The sequence below is a fragment of the Perca fluviatilis genome, chromosome 22, assembly GCF_010015445.1.
Source record: "Perca fluviatilis chromosome 22, GENO_Pfluv_1.0, whole genome shotgun sequence".
Taxonomy (NCBI): Eukaryota; Metazoa; Chordata; class Actinopteri; order Perciformes; family Percidae; genus Perca; species Perca fluviatilis.
Window position 1 is genome coordinate 22,335,906 of NC_053133.1, and position 19,066 is coordinate 22,354,971.

At 40.6% G+C, this 19,066-nt stretch overlaps 1 protein-coding gene across 1 annotated transcript in view; it reads left to right on the top strand.

Annotated features, from left to right (window-relative positions):
- The window catches only part of adgrg2a (adhesion G protein-coupled receptor G2a), a 29,213-nt gene extending 17,536 nt beyond the window's left edge, over positions 1 to 11,677 (top strand). The window contains 18 exon segments of the mRNA XM_039790662.1: positions 133 to 250; positions 1,166 to 2,914; positions 3,023 to 3,498; positions 3,501 to 3,968; positions 4,424 to 4,536; positions 4,642 to 4,778; positions 4,875 to 5,031; positions 6,013 to 6,168; positions 6,321 to 6,443; positions 6,543 to 6,588; positions 7,864 to 7,967; positions 8,222 to 8,346; positions 8,480 to 8,748; positions 8,844 to 8,943; positions 9,419 to 9,705; positions 9,859 to 9,960; positions 10,340 to 10,459; positions 10,549 to 11,677. Coding sequence (XP_039646596.1) covers positions 133 to 250; positions 1,166 to 2,914; positions 3,023 to 3,498; positions 3,501 to 3,968; positions 4,424 to 4,536; positions 4,642 to 4,778; positions 4,875 to 5,031; positions 6,013 to 6,168; positions 6,321 to 6,443; positions 6,543 to 6,588; positions 7,864 to 7,967; positions 8,222 to 8,346; positions 8,480 to 8,748; positions 8,844 to 8,943; positions 9,419 to 9,705; positions 9,859 to 9,960; positions 10,340 to 10,459; positions 10,549 to 10,637 — 4,739 coding nt within the window. The 3' untranslated portion in view covers positions 10,638 to 11,677.
- Positions 11,678 to 19,066: the final 7,389 nt, after the last annotated feature.

A 19,066-nucleotide genomic window follows, 5' to 3' on the forward strand; every position in this document is an offset into this window, starting at 1 on the left:
GCAGAAGGTAAAGGACATCCGGCCGAAAAGAGGGACATCAGCAGAATTTCCGGCGGCACCAGAGCAATCCCGGGAGTGGAACGTTGTGGATATAGACTAATGTATTATTGATGATGCTCTGTGTGTCCTCAGTGGTTTGTGGTCCTCCTGGTTTGACTGTCAGTACTCTGTTGATATCCAACCTGACCTGGGTTGCCAGTGACCTGCTGACTGCCGATGTGTGCCAACCTGACCCCACTCTGCTTAAATGGTAAATCTATAAAACATTTGTATGGTGGTGGCTTTTTGCATGTTGGGCACAAGAGAAACAAATGGTGTCTGTGGTGAGTTTCATAGCCATTCTGGAAAATTCATGAGCTCACATACTCAACTGTTTATAGATGAATCAGGCTGAGGAAAATGTAAATTACAAAACAAAGTAGAATGCATACAACAATAGATGGATGTTACCTAACCCTGTAAGCAGCATTCTCTAAAGTGGGTTTTTCTTTAAGAGATGAACACAAACAACAAATAAACTCAACAAAACAATTATTGAACACAGACACATTGATTGACTGTACATAGGCAGGAGAAAGGATATATTTTAATTGTTTACTGACTGATGAATTAAACTACTCTAGCCTACATGACTTGTTATCACCAGCAGATGGTTCTCTTAGCTTAGCACAAAGACTGGAAATAGGGTAAGGGTCATTTTTACATTTTAGTTTGGTGATATGACAAGTTAACTAGTGAGTTTTAGAGGTGTTAATTGCCAGATTTTGTTACCTTTGGATGGAACCAGACTAACTGTTTCCCTCTGTTTCTGCGGTAGCATCATAATTAGCATACAGACATGGGAGGGGTCAGGGGCTTAGCACAAAATTCTGGGCCCTGTAGAAAGGCATTTTTCCATGTTCCCCTCCCCACATCCACAGCAATTCATTCTAGCATATTTTTGGGCCCTCCTCACATGAGGGCCCTGGGTACTCGGTCCCCTTTTTCCCCCCAGTCCGACGCCCCTGGGAGGGGTATCGATCTACTCATCTAACTCTCAGTGTATTATTAATGAATTATTAATTATTAATCATTATTTATTAATGAATTATTAATACAATTGCCATTAAACATGGCACTGGCCTAATCTTTTCATACAATATATTGCTATGTGTTCTTTTTTTAGTGAAGCAAATGAGAGCCTTGCTGTACTTCTGACTGACAGCTGCCCTCCGGAGCCTTCCACAACCAAGCAAAGCATGACGCAACCTTCCAATCTGACCAACAGCACTACAACTCCTAAAGCATTAACACCATCTGTGACCAACACTACGGCGGCTGAAAATACTCCAACAGTTCAAAAGACAAACACGTCACAAGGAACAGCTCAGCCTAACATGACTACTCCACTCACAACAATTAACGGTACACAGTCCTCAACAGCACAGCCTGTCCTCCAAACCAGCTCACAAAACACGACTGTGACTGTCTATAACAGTACAATAGTACAAAACACAACTTCATCTAATAACACAACATTGTTGACACCCACTGAAAATACAACAATGCAAAACACAACCGCAGCACACCAAAACACAACATTATCCTCTGTCAACTCAACACTACAAATGGCTACTGCTCTTATTGTTTCAAAGCTTAACACAACTACATTGTCTCCAAATCACACAGCAGAGTACAACGTAACAACAGTCGGCACAGTTATACATTCTAACAATCACACAACAGTGTACAATGTAACTACAGTGCCACATTCAACCAATCACACAACAGCACACAATGTAACTACAATTAGATCTTCTCCAAATGATACAACCATGTACAATGTAACTAGAGTTGACACAGTTATACATTCTGCCAATCACACAATAAAGCACAATGTAACTACGGTTAAACCTTCAAATGATACTACAGCATACAATGTAACTACAGTCGGTGCATTTACACCTTCTACAAATGATACAACATTGTACAATGTAACTACAGTTCCACCTTCAACCAATAACACAAAAGTGTACAATGTAACTACAAATACACCTTCTCTGAATGGCACAACAGGATACAATATAACTACACCCGGCATATTTACACCTTCTACCAATCACACACCAGAGTACAATGTAACTACACCCAGCATATTTACACCTTCTACCAATCACACACCAGAGTACAAAGTAACTACACCCGGTATATTTACACCTTCTACCAATCACACACCAGAGTACAAAGTAACTACACCCGGTATATTTACACCTTCTACCAATCACACACCAGAGTACAATATAACTACACCCGGCATATTTACACCTTCTACCAATCACACACCAGAGTACAATATAACTACACCCGGTATATTTACACCTTCTACCAATCACACACCAGAGTACAAAGTAACTACACCCGGTATATTTACACCTTCTACCAATCACACACCAGAGTACAATGTAACTACACCCGGCATATTTACACCTTCTACCAATCACACACCAGAGTACAATATAACTACACCCGGCATATTTACACCTTCTACCAATCACACACCAGAGTACAATGTAACTACACCCAGCATATTTACACCTTCTACCAATCACACACCAGAGTACAAAGTAACTACACCCGGTATATTTACACCTTCTACCAATCACACACCAGAGTACAATGTAACTACACCCGGCATATTTACACCTTCTACCAATCACACACCAGAGTACAATGTAACTACACCCGGCATATTTACACCTTCTACCAATCACACACCAGAGTACAATCTAACTACACCCGGCATATTTACACCTTCTACCAATCACACACCAGAGTACAATGTAACTACACCCGGCATATTTACACCTTCTACCAATCACACACCAGAGTACAATCTAACTACACCCGGCATATTTACACCTTCTACCAATCACACATCAGAGTACAATGTAACTTCAGCCAGCATATTTACACCTTCTACCAATCACACATCAGAGTACAATGTAACTACACCCGGCATATTTACACCTTCTACCAATCACACACCAGAGTACAATGTAACTTCTGCCAGCAGCAACAGAAAAGAAAACAGTACATTTACCACTAACACAACAGTTAGCACATTTACGACTTCTCCCAATCACACAGTAGTGTATAATGTAACTATGGCAACCAAGAATTACACAACACCCTCCGACAATTACACAACAGAGTACAACATAACCATAGCTGACAGGAATATGAACTTACCCAATGGTACAATTACAAGTAACGCAACAATAAGCACATTTACAGCTTCTCCCAATCACACAATGGTGAACAATGTCACTACGCTCTCTAGCAATTACACAACACTTGAGAATATAAACACTACTACTGTTTCTCAAAACAAAACAGCCACAGATAACGTAACCACTGCACCCATCAGGGAAACACAACAGAACACAACGGCCCCTTATAAAAACACAACAATGTCTACCACTGTTAAACAAGTTGATGGAACTCCTAACAATGCAACAACCACAAAAACTCAACTGCGGAAAATGTGACGTCTGTTTTCGACAACACCACTATACCTACAGTTGCTCCACTGAACAACCAGACAGGAAATCACACCACAGGAGGAGTGACCCACACCGTCTCAACAACTAGCAAAGACAACAACTTCACCACAGCGGCCACTGTTGTCAGTACCGTTGTCAGTACCGTCGTCAATGTCAATCAAACCACAGGAATCAGCTTTAACCTGAGCTCAACTGCAAGCAGTTTAACCACCGACTTCAACCTGACAACCAAAGGACCAGAAGTCAATTTGACAACTACAGCAGCTAACGCTTCCCTTGAAGCTACAAATTCCACCACAACTACTACAACTGTGCATGGTACACTTCCTGCCCAGATTAACACCACGACTGCAACGGTTACCTCAACTTCTTCAACAACAACGCTCCAAACCACCACGATCACCAACACTACCACCACAAAACCTGGTATGTATAGTTGACAATTCAACATTTACAATTTGGTTGAAGCCTCAAATAAAGGCTTTTCAGTGTGGTGGATCAAATTGGCTGAAATGGCTTGCTCTTTTGAAAGGTTTTTAAAGTTAACTTTACTTAGTTACTTGTAAAGGAGGTAAAATTTGCGGTCCATGAGTCCAGTAATAAATGCATCATAACAATAGATTTATAACTGGTATAGGTCCTCAATCTGCATGGATGGAATGCTTTTTGATCAAAGCTTTGCTATATTGATGTCTTACATCAATTAAAATGTTTACTGCTTGTTTTTATTTTGTATCCCATTATGTAAAGCGTGTTTGAGGATTTCGAAAAACCCTATACAATTTGGATTTATTATCATTATTATAAATATAAACACCTCCATACATGGATAATCAATTCGTATGACTTGACAACTTTCTGTACTCTTTGCCAAGGTACAGGAAGTACCTCCACAACCATCGCAGAGACAACTACAAGCCAAACGGCCCGGGAAGAGCAAGCAAATGAGCTGCTGAATCAAACACAGGATGTGTCTCAACTGAACTCCTCTCAGGTGAAGCTTCTAATCTATGGAACTATTAGAAAAAAGAAACATTTTAGCATACAACAATAACTTTTGTGGAAAACTTCAAACTTCATCATTTGATGGATGTTGCAGGTGGCACAGTTGGTAAGGAAGTTAGAGAAGCTTATAGACGGCCCCACAGTCTCTCAGGCAGTGGGACAGAAGGTGGTCAACATAATCAGCAACCTTATGGAGGCAGACTCACTGGCCCTCTCTGCCTCTGCTAACAGGTACAATTCACACAAGCCTCACCCACATGGACACATAAACCCCTACCTTTGATGTTTTAAAAAAAAAAAATGTTTTGTCTTCTGTTCTGTTGACAGTCTGGTTCAGCTGGTAGATGATCTGGGTCTTAAGCTGGTTGTCACTGGTGACAGAGAGATCCTCTCTTCAGGTTCGCTGGTTCTGGCAGTGAGGACAGTCGATGGGACCAACTTTCCAACAACTTCTGTTGACATTTTCAACACAGATAATGTCCAGGTAGCCCACAACTGAATTTAGCCATCTGGTCTCACTGCATTTCATGAGACACGACAAGAACCAATACAAACAAATTGGTTCTTATGTATGTGGCACGTACAAGTGATTTAAAGAAACACGGTGTAGGATTCATTGTGATCTATCGGCAGAAATTAAATATAGTATTCATAATTATGTTTTCCTTGGTGTATAATCACCTGAAACTAAGAGTAATGTTTTTGTTGAGTCCTTCATATCTACATAGGGATGTTGCACCGCCATATTTCTACAGTAGCCCAGAATGGACAAACCATACTGGCTCTCGAAAGGGCCTTTAGTTTTTTTGAGTTACCTGAAGGTCACCGTAGGTTCTACTACATACTTGGAAAGGGAGGAGTGAGGTTAAGGGTAGTCAGTTGGTTGCAATCTGCAACCTCACCACTAGATGCCACTAAATCCTACACACTGGTCCTTTTTGTCGTCATAAACTAATATTCTCATACTTGGAATTTTCTCTTAAATAAAAAAATTCATGAGTGTTGTCGACCTGTCGTATGGGTCATGTAAAAAAATATTCTCCACCAGGCAGAAAACTGTTCTTTTAGACTTTATATATTTAGTTGGCATGTGTCTTGACTTGAAGGTTCTTGGTGGGAAATCATTATTTTTACTATTTGGAAATACTTTTATTTAATGAAACTCTCCCCCCAAAAAAGGGGAACAGGTGGCCTTATATGGCAATTTTAGAGGAGTAGATAATGTTCCAATCTCATGATTGTGCACCCACTCATGAACAGATGGCATTCATTCAACTTTGGTAAATCTGATGTGGAACACTTAACAAAGTAAAAAGTAAGAGAGGTTCTTGCATGAGCCCCAATGTTTTTAAATGCAACTACTGTGACATAAAGTGGCCTTACAGATACAGACCAGGGACACATACTGAAAACAGGAACTGCCAAACCTTTCCATTAACCATTTGTTAACTTTTGGTGTGTCCAGCTCCGTGCCCTCAGTCGATCCCGGTCCAAGAGGTCAGGGTCTGCTCTGGGGTCTGTATTTTTGCCCTCCTCCCTCACCACTGGGCTCAGTCCTGAGCAGCAGAAGCAGGCCAACAGGGTCCAGTTCACCTTCTACACCAAAGCTGCCCTCTTCAAGGTACTTTCGCATCATCTCATTGTCATCTCTTACAGATTTTATTGCTGCATTTAATGATTTTCAAACAGCATTTGTACCTTTTCTCAGTTAAGTTCAACAGCCAGGTATGGTTCAATAGAAAAGGAAACAGCTATTTTTTGTTGTTGTTGCAGGATGCAGCATTAGATAACAAAACCCTTGTCAGTCCAGTCCTGGCCGCCAGTGTGACCAATCTGTCAATAAGCAACCTGAGTGAGAACATTCAGTTTACCATCCAAAACATCAACCCTATATATGTAAGTGTGCACACACATAAAAATGAATTGTTAAAATTCAGTGATTAAAATCACTTAAAGTTCCTCTGTTAAGCTTTTCATCTCCTGATTTGTTCATAGGCAAACTACGCAGCCTCCTGTGCATTTTGGGACTTTACTCTGAATGGTGAGTGTGCATGCATGCCAAATCGAGTTGGTTAATTTGGTTAAAGGTGCAATATGTAATACTGACAGCTAGTGTTTACAATAGTTACTGCAGTACAAATTCAAAATACTAAAGAGAGTCGTCTCCCCCGGCCCCTCCTCCCCAGACTCGAAGTTCATGTTTGTTGCCAGGCTGAGACCGCAGCATCCACAACAATGTTGCTAGAGGTTTGTCTCACATAGCCAGACATTACTTCACATCACAGCGGAGTAGCTAATGTTAGATGCTGGCTATATAGACAGTCATAAAAGCCCGTGCTCATGCGGAGCACACTTTTTCGGCTTAGAATTACAGTAGGAACCGCTAAAAACACAACAACCTTGCCGTCCTCTCCACCCGACGGGCAGACACATTTCCTCGGCTTAGAATTACGGTAACAATCGCTAAACACACTGCAAACTCACGGTCCTCTCTTCTTGATTTACAGCCCCCCCCTCTTGGCTTAAAATAACTCACCGTTGTCGGCTACGGCCGCTGAACAGGCTACACGTTTTAAACAGCCATGGCCCGCTTGTCTAGTCCTCCGGTAACGTTAGCAGGGTTAGCATGGCGGCGTTACCTAGGACCAGTCGGGATCACTTTACTGGCTGTGTCTCAATTTGTTTTTGCGAGTAACATAATTCAATGTGAGTCCACGAATGTTGAAATGACATCAAATGCCCGTCCCTTGTAGCCGTATTAAATTAGCCTGAAGCTAATTCTTACCTGTTCAGGAGGAAATTAGCCAACTCTGTGTCCTTTTGGGCTCTAAGCTGTCTCCATCTTTCAAATACATCTCCAATATTTACCCTGGGTTTGTAACGTCTCTGGTCACGCAACTGTTAGAAACATGCCGTTTTTTTTTAGGTCGGGTAGAATCTATCTCCGTTGATCCTGTTCATTTGTTTGGTGCTTCCATGGCTGTACTAACGTTACAGCTGTAGCGCGCTTGCTTAACATTTTTACAGGTACATGTATATCTGGCAACCCGGCCTGGCTGTCAAACTGGGCAGTTGATGACAACACACACAAACAAAACACAAACAGAAATTCCGTCACGGAACCGAAATTTCAAAAGGAGAAAATACTGGCATTAGCATTGTTGTCAGAAAAGATATTTCAACTTAGCATGTTTCCTTAATATCTGATGACACATTGGGGTCATTTTTGGATTTATTACAGTAAATATATTACATATTGGACCTTTAAACTTCCCTATTTATTCATGCCCCTGTTTGTTGTGTTTCTCTTGTTCAGGTGGTGGAGGAGGCTGGGGCTCTGCAGGCTGCTTTGTTGTCAATTCCACACAGGAAGAAACAACCTGCAGCTGCAACCATCTCACATCCTTTGCAATTCTGCTGGTTCGTGTGCACATTTGTTTATATGTGTGTGATATATTGACCATAACAGTACCAATAAAGTGCTTCAAATAGCAATAACAACATGTATATTAGGAATTAAATGAACAACTTAAATTACCAGTTAAAGAGGCAAAACAAATGATCTGACTGTCTTATTCTACATGGTTAAAGTGAGAAATTATAAGGTGTACAGCCTTCTGTTGTACGATATGTATTCTCTCTATGTTTGTGTGTGTACCCTGTTCTGAATACAGGATTTGTCCAGAGAGGGAATAATTGACCGTAAACAGGCGCAAATTCTTACTTTCATCACCTACATCGGCTGTGGAATCTCTGCCATTTTCCTCGCTCTCACCTTACTGACATATCTTTTATTTGAGTAAGAATCTATGTCTTAACCATGACTATTTAAATCTGAGCTTAATGTTAAAGCTAAAATTAATATACTGTATATATTTCTTTTTTTTACAAGTTTTATTTGTTAGTATCCTAACAAGCTCTTTCTCCTGCAGAAAACTGCTGCGGGATATTCCTGCAAAGATCCTGGTCCAGCTCTGCCTATCCCTCCTCCTCCTCAACCTGGTCTTCTTGCTGGACGGCTGGCTGGCACTCTACCCAGCGGTCGGGCTGTGCATTAGCACCGCCTTCTTCCTGCACTACTTCCTGCTGACATCGTTTACCTGGGCAGGGCTCGAGGCCCTGCACATGTACCTGAGCATCGTCCGGGTGTTCACTCCCTACCTCAGCAGATACATGCTCAAGTTCTCGCTGATAGGCTGGGGTAGGTCAGCTCCTAAATGCTGACCTATATATATATATATATATTTATAAGATATACTGAGATGGTTCTGCTGAGTAACATCCTTGTCTTTGCAGGCCTTCCGCTTCTCGTGGTGATCATTGTAATATCAGTGGACAAAAACAACTATGGTCTGGTCACATATGGAAAATATACAGATGGCACTTCAGATGACTTGTAAGTTACTCCTAAATCTTAATAACCATTTGTGAACACATACATTTTTTTTAATTGATACAGTTTCAGATGCAATACATTACACATTTTGCAGGATAATTAAAAAAGGTAAATTTGGATAAATCAAAACCTTTTTTCCCCTGATTATTCCTGACATTAACACATTTGGCCACTGGAGGGCCAGACAGACAATCTGCTCTACTGTGCTCTATGCTGAAACAACAACAAACTTAATAGTTTTAGGCTTTTCAAGTGTTCCAAGTTAAAATATTCACTGTGAAAAAGCCATAGAACAACACAAAACACCATAGTACCCATTAGTACTACTAGTGACACTCTGCTAACCTCCCTGAACACCAAGAATAGTATCTTGCAACCCCCTAGTAGGCACGTAATAACCACCTATAAGATAGCAAGCATGCATTATTTTCGGTTGTTAAATATCTATTTTGGGTCTTTATCTGTCCCCCTGTAGCTGTTGGCTGCGTAATGACATTGCCTTCTATGTGGGCGTGGTGGCCTACTTCCTCCTGATCTTTGCCCTGTGCCTGCTGGTCTTCATCGTGGTTATGGTCCAGCTGTCCCGGATCAAGAAGCAGAACCCCCAGAACCAGCCTCCCAACAGGGGAGTGATGACAGATCTACGCAGCATCACTGGCCTCATCATCCTGCTTGGCCTCACTTGGGGGTTCTCCCTGTTTGCCTGGGGACCCCTCTACTTACCCTTTGTTTACCTTTTCACCATATTCAACTCTCTGCAAGGTGAGACTTCTGAATATGAATATACTGGGTTCTACTCCACATTGTAAAAAACACTTTTCCTGATTAAACCAATATGGGTTTATCCTTATTAGCCAAACCATAATATGAAAATGCATCCCAAAAGCTATTTTTTTACCATTATATCCTGTACAGGATTCCTTGTCTTTGTTTTCCACTGTGCTGTGAAGGAGAATGTCCGCAGGCAGTGGAGAACGTATCTTTGCTGTGGGAGTCTGCGATTGCCTGAGAACTCAGGTAGGCACCTAACTGTGTTCTTATGCTTCTGATAATTTGATTGGACTGATTAGGGCAGGGGTTTACAAACTGGAAAGGACTGAGGAGGGACAGACATGACACAAGATACTGCAAGCTAAGTGACCCAATTTGTGTCAAAAATCGCACTCCTTCTCAGAATCATAACTTTGTCAAATCTGAACACACAGACATGATACACGTATGACTTACACTTTCCGGAGATATTATTACGTCTGATGTCCATTGTGAATAAATGTGCATAAATACATATTATGAATCAGAAAAAAAGATGCTCCTTTTATGTCCAGATCTTGCCTGATGAAAACCTGTATTTAAATTAACAAACTAACATAGGCTTGTCATGAACCCTTTTCTGCAGATTGGAGTCGGACGGCCACCCAGAACAACAGAAATATGTCAGCTACCACAGCAACCACCTCAGCTCCCCACTTCACCTCCCGAAGCTCCTCCGTCATCAGCAATGTCACCAATAGCAGCGGTATGTTCAAAGTTTGCAATTTGCAATGTCTGGCCTGCATTTTTATACAATTATATCATAATATATTATGATGTGTTGGTCTCCCACAGGCTCTGTGTTTTGGGACAGCGGAATATATGACGGATCCAACAGCGACGCTCACCTCAACGAGATTCACAGACAAAATCTGTCACCGTAAGGCGAGGCCTGACAACTGTGTCAAGCATCCATTTGTGATTACAATAATTATCTACTCTGAGAGAGCCGAGAGGACACGGCCAGAGATTAGTGATCTCCTGCAGCCCGAGTAAACAGAGAAAATAATCACAGGAGTGATTGCTCACGAAAATCCTCAGTGTTGCACAAGATGGTTTAATTGGTGTAATGAAGGACAGAAGAAGTGAGGCTGAAGTACCTGATGATTATGATTACTGCTTGAGTACAAGTGTGACTCGATGCCTTTTCTACATTAACAGTAGAATATATTAACACAGAAATAATGTAAGAGACTTTGTTAGCAGTGGGAAGTGTACATTAGGTGTGTTTGACTGAAAAAAAAATTATTTTACTGTTACAGCTGTGATTCTGTGTTTGTGCAGACTATAGCTTGTTTCAAAGCTTTTAGAATTATTACTGTAAACAATGAATATGATGGTAACAGTGTTTTTTTTTATATTATGACATGTTAAAGACAAAAAATTGCATTTAATTAGTAGCCAAAAACAAACCGCTGTCAACATTTTATAGATTTTTGTGAGGCTATTTTTCTGTCTTTTGGCATATTTCCTTTTTTTACACAGACATAAATGGGAAAATGAAAATATTTCCAGTGTGTTTACAATGCTCCACTGACTATTGCCTCTATATATTTTCACTACGGAGTCCGAATCCCAAAGCACTCTGGGCACTACCTTTAGTTGAGACAGGGTGCATTGAAGGAAAAAAAAAATTGCACACGCCAAAGCTCAACTGCTCAATGTTAATACAAAATCGTTTTTGAGGGTGTATTCCTCCTTTTAATGTGAGAAAATGCTTTATTTCGCTACAGCACAGTGTTGAGATTACACAGAGTTGTTAGATTGTTCTTATATTTGAGATTATTTTGCGTATAATATACATGATGTATGGTCATGCAGTGTGCTGGAGCATGATTAAGAGTGAGGACACATTGTGCTAAATGTCCTAGTGCAAGATTAGTGCATGCCATGAAAGAGGAGATAATAAAACTTCTAATCATTACCTGTCCAGTTTGTCCTTTTTTTAAAGCAGAGAGTTTCGCATGTACATGACATCTCTACATCTTTAATCAAACCTGTTTAATGGAAACCCACCAATTATGAGCCCAGCAGACTCCCCTCCTGTCGCCGCATTGCGTAACCCTTCAGCAGAGCGTCTCACCCCCGCCCAGTGCCAGTTCATAACAGCCCGTGAAGGCCGGCCCCGGAGGCTGGCAGCACTTAGCTATTAAAAGTTTTACACGAGTTCATATCTCGGAGCAGCGTGACCTCTAATGTGAACCAAATAAGACAGCACGCTGTGTGTATAATAGAAGCAGAGAGCTCATGCAGATGAGAATTCTGCAACTATTTGAATTCTTCCTAATAATAATAATCATTGTGACTATTGTTGTTAACCCTAATGTTCTGGGCGCACAGCTACAAAAAAATATACTGAAATTTTTTTTCAGCTTGATACTTTAGAACCTTTCCTAATGTTATGAGAATTGCTTATAAGCATGATTTTGAATTTGATGGCAAGTTTCAAAAGTTACAGAAAATGACACATTACATCTGTTTTATGTCCTCAGACTCCCCAGCTGTAAAACATGCTCCTAATATTGGAATGTTACGAACACTTTTGGTCTAACTCACGTTTTGTAACTTACCCCAAACATAAGTACCAGTTTAACTTTGTAGGATAACCTCCTGTACATTTATTTGTCAGTTTTGTTCATGCATAGCCAAGATAGCACATCAAACCGCCTGTATTTCCTTGGTCGGTGCGATAACAATGCTTTTCGGATATATCAGTATATCGTTAGCTCCATCCAATGTGCAAGTCAAGTGTTTTGCAAAAGGAAGGGTTACCATTTTGTGATGCCGGAACTGTATCCATGTATTTGTGTCTTCCCGACTTGATTGCGGCAATGTCCTTTTTTTCTGATCTTCCAAATTGTGCCACTAGAGGCCTTCAACTTGCTCAGAACACTGCAGCCGGAATCTTGACAAAAACTAGAAAATATGATCACATAAAACCTGTTCTGGCCTCTCTTCACTGGCTCCCAGAGCAAGCTAGAGCTGATTTTAAGGTTCTTCTTTTAACATATAAGGCGCTGCATGGGCTCGCTCCCCCTTATTTATCTGAGCTTATTACATCACATACACCAGCACGCACTCTCTGCTCCCTTGATGCTGGTCTCCTGGTCATTCCCCTAGGAAAGAAAAAATCAGTTGGTAACAGAGCCTTCTCCTACCGTGCTCCTCGTCTTTGGAATGGCCTCCCACTACATGTTAAAGAAGCTCACTCAGTTGACATTTTTAAATCTAGATTGAAAACCCACCTCTACTCATTATATTACAGCCAACCATAACACACCATCCTTTCTGCATCCTTCAAAAACAAACTTTTTTCACTCACTCTCTTATGTTGCTGGTTTTGTATTGTTTATTTATTACTACTGCTTTAATTATGTTCACTTGTTTTGTTGCTGTCTGTTATTTCTGTCTTCCTTTAATTGTAAAGTGCACTGAGAACATGTTTAATGGTGATTTATACTTTAAAAATAAATTAGGATTGATTGATTGATTGACCACTTCAACACTACTTATTACTGCTACTATGTTGGTTTTAATGATTTCAGAAAAAAAAGTACGCATTTTTATTCACAGGTTTATTTGGCAATTATTATTTTTACCAGAGGTTGAAATAATTAATAACTTCACTGTTGCTGTAACAAAGTCCTTTTTTGTGTACTTTGTGTACCTAAATTTCAACTCACATCCCTTAACAGCGTAAAATAAAAATTCACATGAAATAGTCCTGGTAAACTATGACCAACCAACAGGTGCATGGTGGGTGTGCCATACCAAAGCTTGTCTACATATTAGACATTCTTTGGCCACACCAAAGAATTTCTAATAATGCACCATGAGCATGTTGCGTGTTAGCATTTAGCATGTTAGCCAGGCTAACATGCTAAATGCCTAACATGCCAAATGCTAATATATGCGCATGGTGGATCATCTAATGTTGACTTTTGCTGTCACTGAGTAACATTTACCCTCAATGAGGTGTGTGAGGGCTTCCCGTAGTTTGTGACTACTTTGAGGAGCTCAGTGGGGACCGAGAGGTTTTCATGGACTCGTTAGCTAGCTAGCTACATCTTGCTTTGAGAATGTAGAGCAGAGAAGTTCAAACCTGGAGCTGATTGAGGAGCACTTTCGCGGGGCTCAAAGCTCACAGAATGGCGTTCAGACAGGTGAGTACAACAACTCGCTGGTTGTGATGGTTGCTCGACACGTAGCGTTGTGTAAAAACTGAGTAAACTCTCTTTGTTAGCTGTGTTATGTGTGTTTATATAAACACACATAACACAGCTAACAAAGAGAGTTGGCTGCTGCTGCTGCTTTTGAGGTTTATATTGTTTTTACATCTCTGTGTTGTCTGCCTTGCTGATGTTTTGCTGTGCTGTTGATTCAAGAAGTGTCCGGCTAAAATACATTGCACCCGCTGTGTCCATAGCATAATCATTTCTGTTGACTACTCTGTGTTTTGTGCTTGTTTTATGATTAATTCTAGTGCAGCTACACTGAGGAAGGTGGTTGTGTGGAGATAGGTCTGCCAATGGGAGACTATATTTCTAAAGGATCAGTTGAACGCTCAGGCTGCAAAGATGCTGTAAATGGAATTTGTTGTTGGTTTGTTTTTGTTTAGCTCTGTGTATATGTGCGATGTCTTTACTTTAGTAAAATATTCTAGTACTCTTTCCTGATTTTCACACATTGAGCAGTGGTACCCCAAACAATGAATCCAGTGTCTAAATATTTTGTGTTGTACTGCCTACACATTATAGCCTGACAAGCCAGACCCAAAATAAATTTGCTGCCACTAGGGTGTGTCTAGATTTCTAGGCTATACACAGTATGTATATATATTATATACACGCACACACACACACACACACACACACACACACACACACACACACACACACACACACACACACACACTTATTTATTTATTTATTTATTTATATATTATATATATATATATATATCTCTATCTTGTTCCAAAGTATAGCCTACATTGTACAGATGCAGGCTCATATACATCGTCCCAACATCTGCTACATCTTACAGATGCGGTCTCAGGCACATCTTCCTGACATCTGTTATAGGTCAGGAAGATGTGCCGATCAATTGATCCTGCATTAACCCATTTAACAAAACTGGTCAGTATAGGTCACATGAAATTACATGAAATATCTTTACTAAATTACATGAATTGCTAAAGTAAGAGATAAATCATACACAATTATGTATTATACATTTTATAAAGCGCTTTTCAGGGTACTCAAAGACAATTAACACAAGTTCAAATTATTATAGAACTATAACCCATTAAAAGCTATTTTGAAAATTAAAAAACGTTTGATCATGTAGCTAGATTTTGAGATAATTATCCTACTGTGGTCTATACTAAGGGCTAATGTACAAAAACACTATTAAAAGCTTATAACGGTGTTTTTTAAAGTCTGAGACTGTGGGCTTTCCCTCAGGCAAAGAGCTGGGGCACGCATGTTTACTAGGAACGGTGTGCAACGGCTTGAGTTATGTTTTCTCTCGTTTGGTGGTTGTGTCTCTCGATTATTGGCTGTGTTCCAGGTGATACTCAATCAGTAGAGACGTGTCTGTAAACCTGTGGTAATAAAAAGGCGCTTGCTGTTGTGGCTTTACGTAATCCATACTACTTTAGTATTACTGTTTGTGGGTTAGGCTACTATTAATGTAATGTAATACACATTGAGGCAAGGCTGCAGTACGAGCACGTCTTTACTTGTACACAACTTCCAACCAACAGGGGGCAGTAAACACTTCCCGAGCACACTGTAACAACACTGACAGTGCAACATAGTCGAGCACCGAGTGCTCGATCTAATATACCACACTTGCACACACAATAGGATGTCCAACGCACCCTGTTTCAGTTTAAAAAAACGTCACTTTGTTAGCCTTTCACAATTTTTGGATGCCTATGGGATCATGATAATGTTATTTGAACCCAACGACACTGAATTGAGCTAAGAATAACAGTGCTTCCCACACAGACAAATGTGTGGCGGTGCGCCGCACTATCAACACCGGCTGCCGCACATTGCGTTTCGTTATTAATTTTTTTAAACGCTATTTAAAACAGGTTCAGCTGCATTTCCTTTAACTGCTCTCCTCCGTTTCTCAGTCACTTACATGTCTCGCTCACACACACACACACACACACACACACACACACACACACACACACACACACACACACACACACACACACACACACACACACACACACACACACCGTGCTGTGTTTGGTGTTTTTAGCCCCCAATCTAGACTACCTCCATCTGTCCATTCTCTGTGGGTGTGGTCTGACAAGGATGCCCCGTCTTTGCTAACCCGTCCCTCCCTGCCCTCTAACGCGATTTCTGTTTTAATTTATAATATGGCTTTTCAATTAACCGCTTTTTCACAGAGGGATACACATAATATCAGGTCGTTTTTTCACCTGATATTTTGTGTATCCCTCCCTAACAAGCAAAGGGTCTGTCCTGCAATCATGTGTGTTTAGATTAAAAGGAAAAAATATTGTTCATAAACCTTTGGAAAACACTGTTGATTAATCCACAGTACTAAACTATGCATTAAACAATTCACATGTCTCCTTAATGGAACAGACAAATAAACTTATTTATGTAGATAAATGAGACCCTTGTTACTATGGAAAACCCTGTTGAGTCTTCCACGTCGCTATTTGTTCCATTTAAGAGGTGAATTCGAAGTGCAGCAGTTAAACTCCGCTCTGAGGGCACACGCGCTCCCTCGGCCAGGGGATACAAATCCTGGCGGGGATAAGTACCTTGGCACAACAGCGGTCGCCCCGGGCCTCCCCATGTCTGCGTTGGTTTCCTCCGGGTGCTCCGGGTTCCCCCACCATCGAAAACTTGTAGATGTCCAGATCAAGACACTGGCTCAGATCTGGAGCTGGTCCCTGGGTGCTGTAAATGGCTGCCCACTGCACATCTCTTGAGGGATGGGTTAAAGTGCGGAGAATGAATTTCGCTACATGTAGGCCTATGTGTATGTGAGAATAAAGTACCTTTACCTTACCTTAGGTAATACCTTAGTATTTGTCTAGACACGTTTGTTAGCAATGATGTCATGCTTTCTTGAAAAAGAGATTTTTGATTTCAACTTTCATCTGGTTAAACAAAGGAGAATGAAAATGACTCAACACAATGTTAAATATGTCAACATTACAGGCATCTAATACACCTTGTCATGTATGAATGATGGCATCATAAACCGAAAGATAATTTGGCTTAAATACTGCACTCTGCAAGATCATCTGTCTTCCACTAGATGTCAGTCTAAACCCACCTTTTTTAATCCCATTACAGCAACTCGTATTCATACAAGGAAAAAAAGATAAGAGGACTTTAACAAGACCCAATTCTCTTACAGTACAATCCTGTTTCTGTAAATGTGTGGTCACTGCAAACTAAATTAAAACAATACTATGTTAAAATTTAAAAATATAGTTGTTACAAAGCAGAAAACTACCCAAAACAACTGATTTACATAATCGTTAATCCTAATTTCCTTGAATATTATTCATATGCCCATGAATACTTTTTGTCCTACTGTTGAGATCCTGTCAGATTCTCAGCTTTTTGATATGCAGATGAACTGTGGCTATATCTGGCTCACTTGACTAATTTTCCTGTAGATTTTTCGAACTAATCACACATCAGTCAAGGGGGAAGCTTTTTTTTCCTCTCGTCTGGAGTTTTAATTCTATTTGAAGATTAACTTTTAGTGCAGCTGTGCAAGTGTGGCCTACATGCTTTTATCACTTCACCATAAGGATGGATGTGTCGGAAGGGTTGAAAGAGAGAAGAAATGCACAGACGCAGCGAAACGTTTCATTCCAAAATGGACACTCTTCGGCTCATATCGGGGCGTGGGAAAACATACCACCCCCTCTCTAAAGTTCATTAACAAAGGTTTGACTCCCCTCACTGTGCTGTGACATGGACATTTGTCCTCTATCCTCTATTATCGCAGGCCATCAATATTTAATCCAGGTCAAAGGAAAGGTCTGTCTCTCCCTGAGGGTTGTTTCTCTAGTTTAATGCCTGACCAGCATTTTCATGCAAGTCACACCAGCAGTCTTTCATTTTGTTTGAAGAAAAGCCGACCGACCAGAGTTTCCAGATTTGAAAGAGCTGATGTTTTTTTTTTTTTTAAACTTGATTTATTTACTGTATGTAGTTTTAAAGCTAGGGATGGGTAATATATCAATATTATATCGACATTAGTCTATATCCACAATGTTCCAATTCTGGGTGTGCTCCGTTGCCGCTGGAAATTCCGCCAGATGTCACTCTTTTCGGCCGGATGTCCTTTACCTTCCTCTTCCTTTGTGTTGGCATTCTAAACTCCGGTGGATTTATGAGGACTATGGTTAACTTCTCCTCAGATCTCTGCAGGGTAAATCCAGACAGCTAGCTAGACTATCTCTCCTATCTGAGTTTTCTGTTGCACGACTTAAAGAACTTTTGAACGTACACATGTTCCACCAAAAGAAGTTCCTTCCCGAGATTATTTTGCAGCGGCACCGTGGCTCCGCTCGGCGCTTAGCGCCGCCCAAGACAACTGTGATTGGTTTAAAGAAATGCCAATAAACCAGAGTACTTTTTCTCCCATCCCAGAATGCTGTGTGGACTCGGCAGACCCTCCTCCTCCGCAGCGCTGTGGAGGAAGGTCTGGCAAAGTGAGACTATATCGACATCCACATATGAGGCTAGATATCATCTTAAATTTTCGATATTGTGATATGACACAAGTGGCATTACAAAAAGTGATGTAATATTCTGAAATTACCAGACTGTTCTAGCCACTTAGTCATTGTATCTGCATTATTGGTGATTATTTATCTAAACTTTTATTGTGTAAATATTTTGTAAAAAGCACCAATAGTCCAACCTACCATATTGCCGCAATATTGATATTTGCCGCAATATTTTTTTCCATATCGCCCAGCTCTATTTAAAGCACAGGCTACCTGCTTTTGATCATTGACACTTGAGCTCTGGCTTCTTCAATCAACTACCCCCTCTGTTTCCCAGCTGGTCTGAAGATTTACTCCCCCCAAAAAATTCTCATTCCAACCTAGTCTACTACAGATGTTCATGAGATGTCATGCTGCTGGATGTCTGTCTTAATGTAAATATCCCAAAAAGCAAAGGGGCAATCTGAGCCCCAGTGATACGGTAGGAAACAAAGACATTCTTGCATGCACTTTACCTAAAATATGCACTTAAAGAAGTGCACTCTGGTTTAGATTGAAACTTCAGAT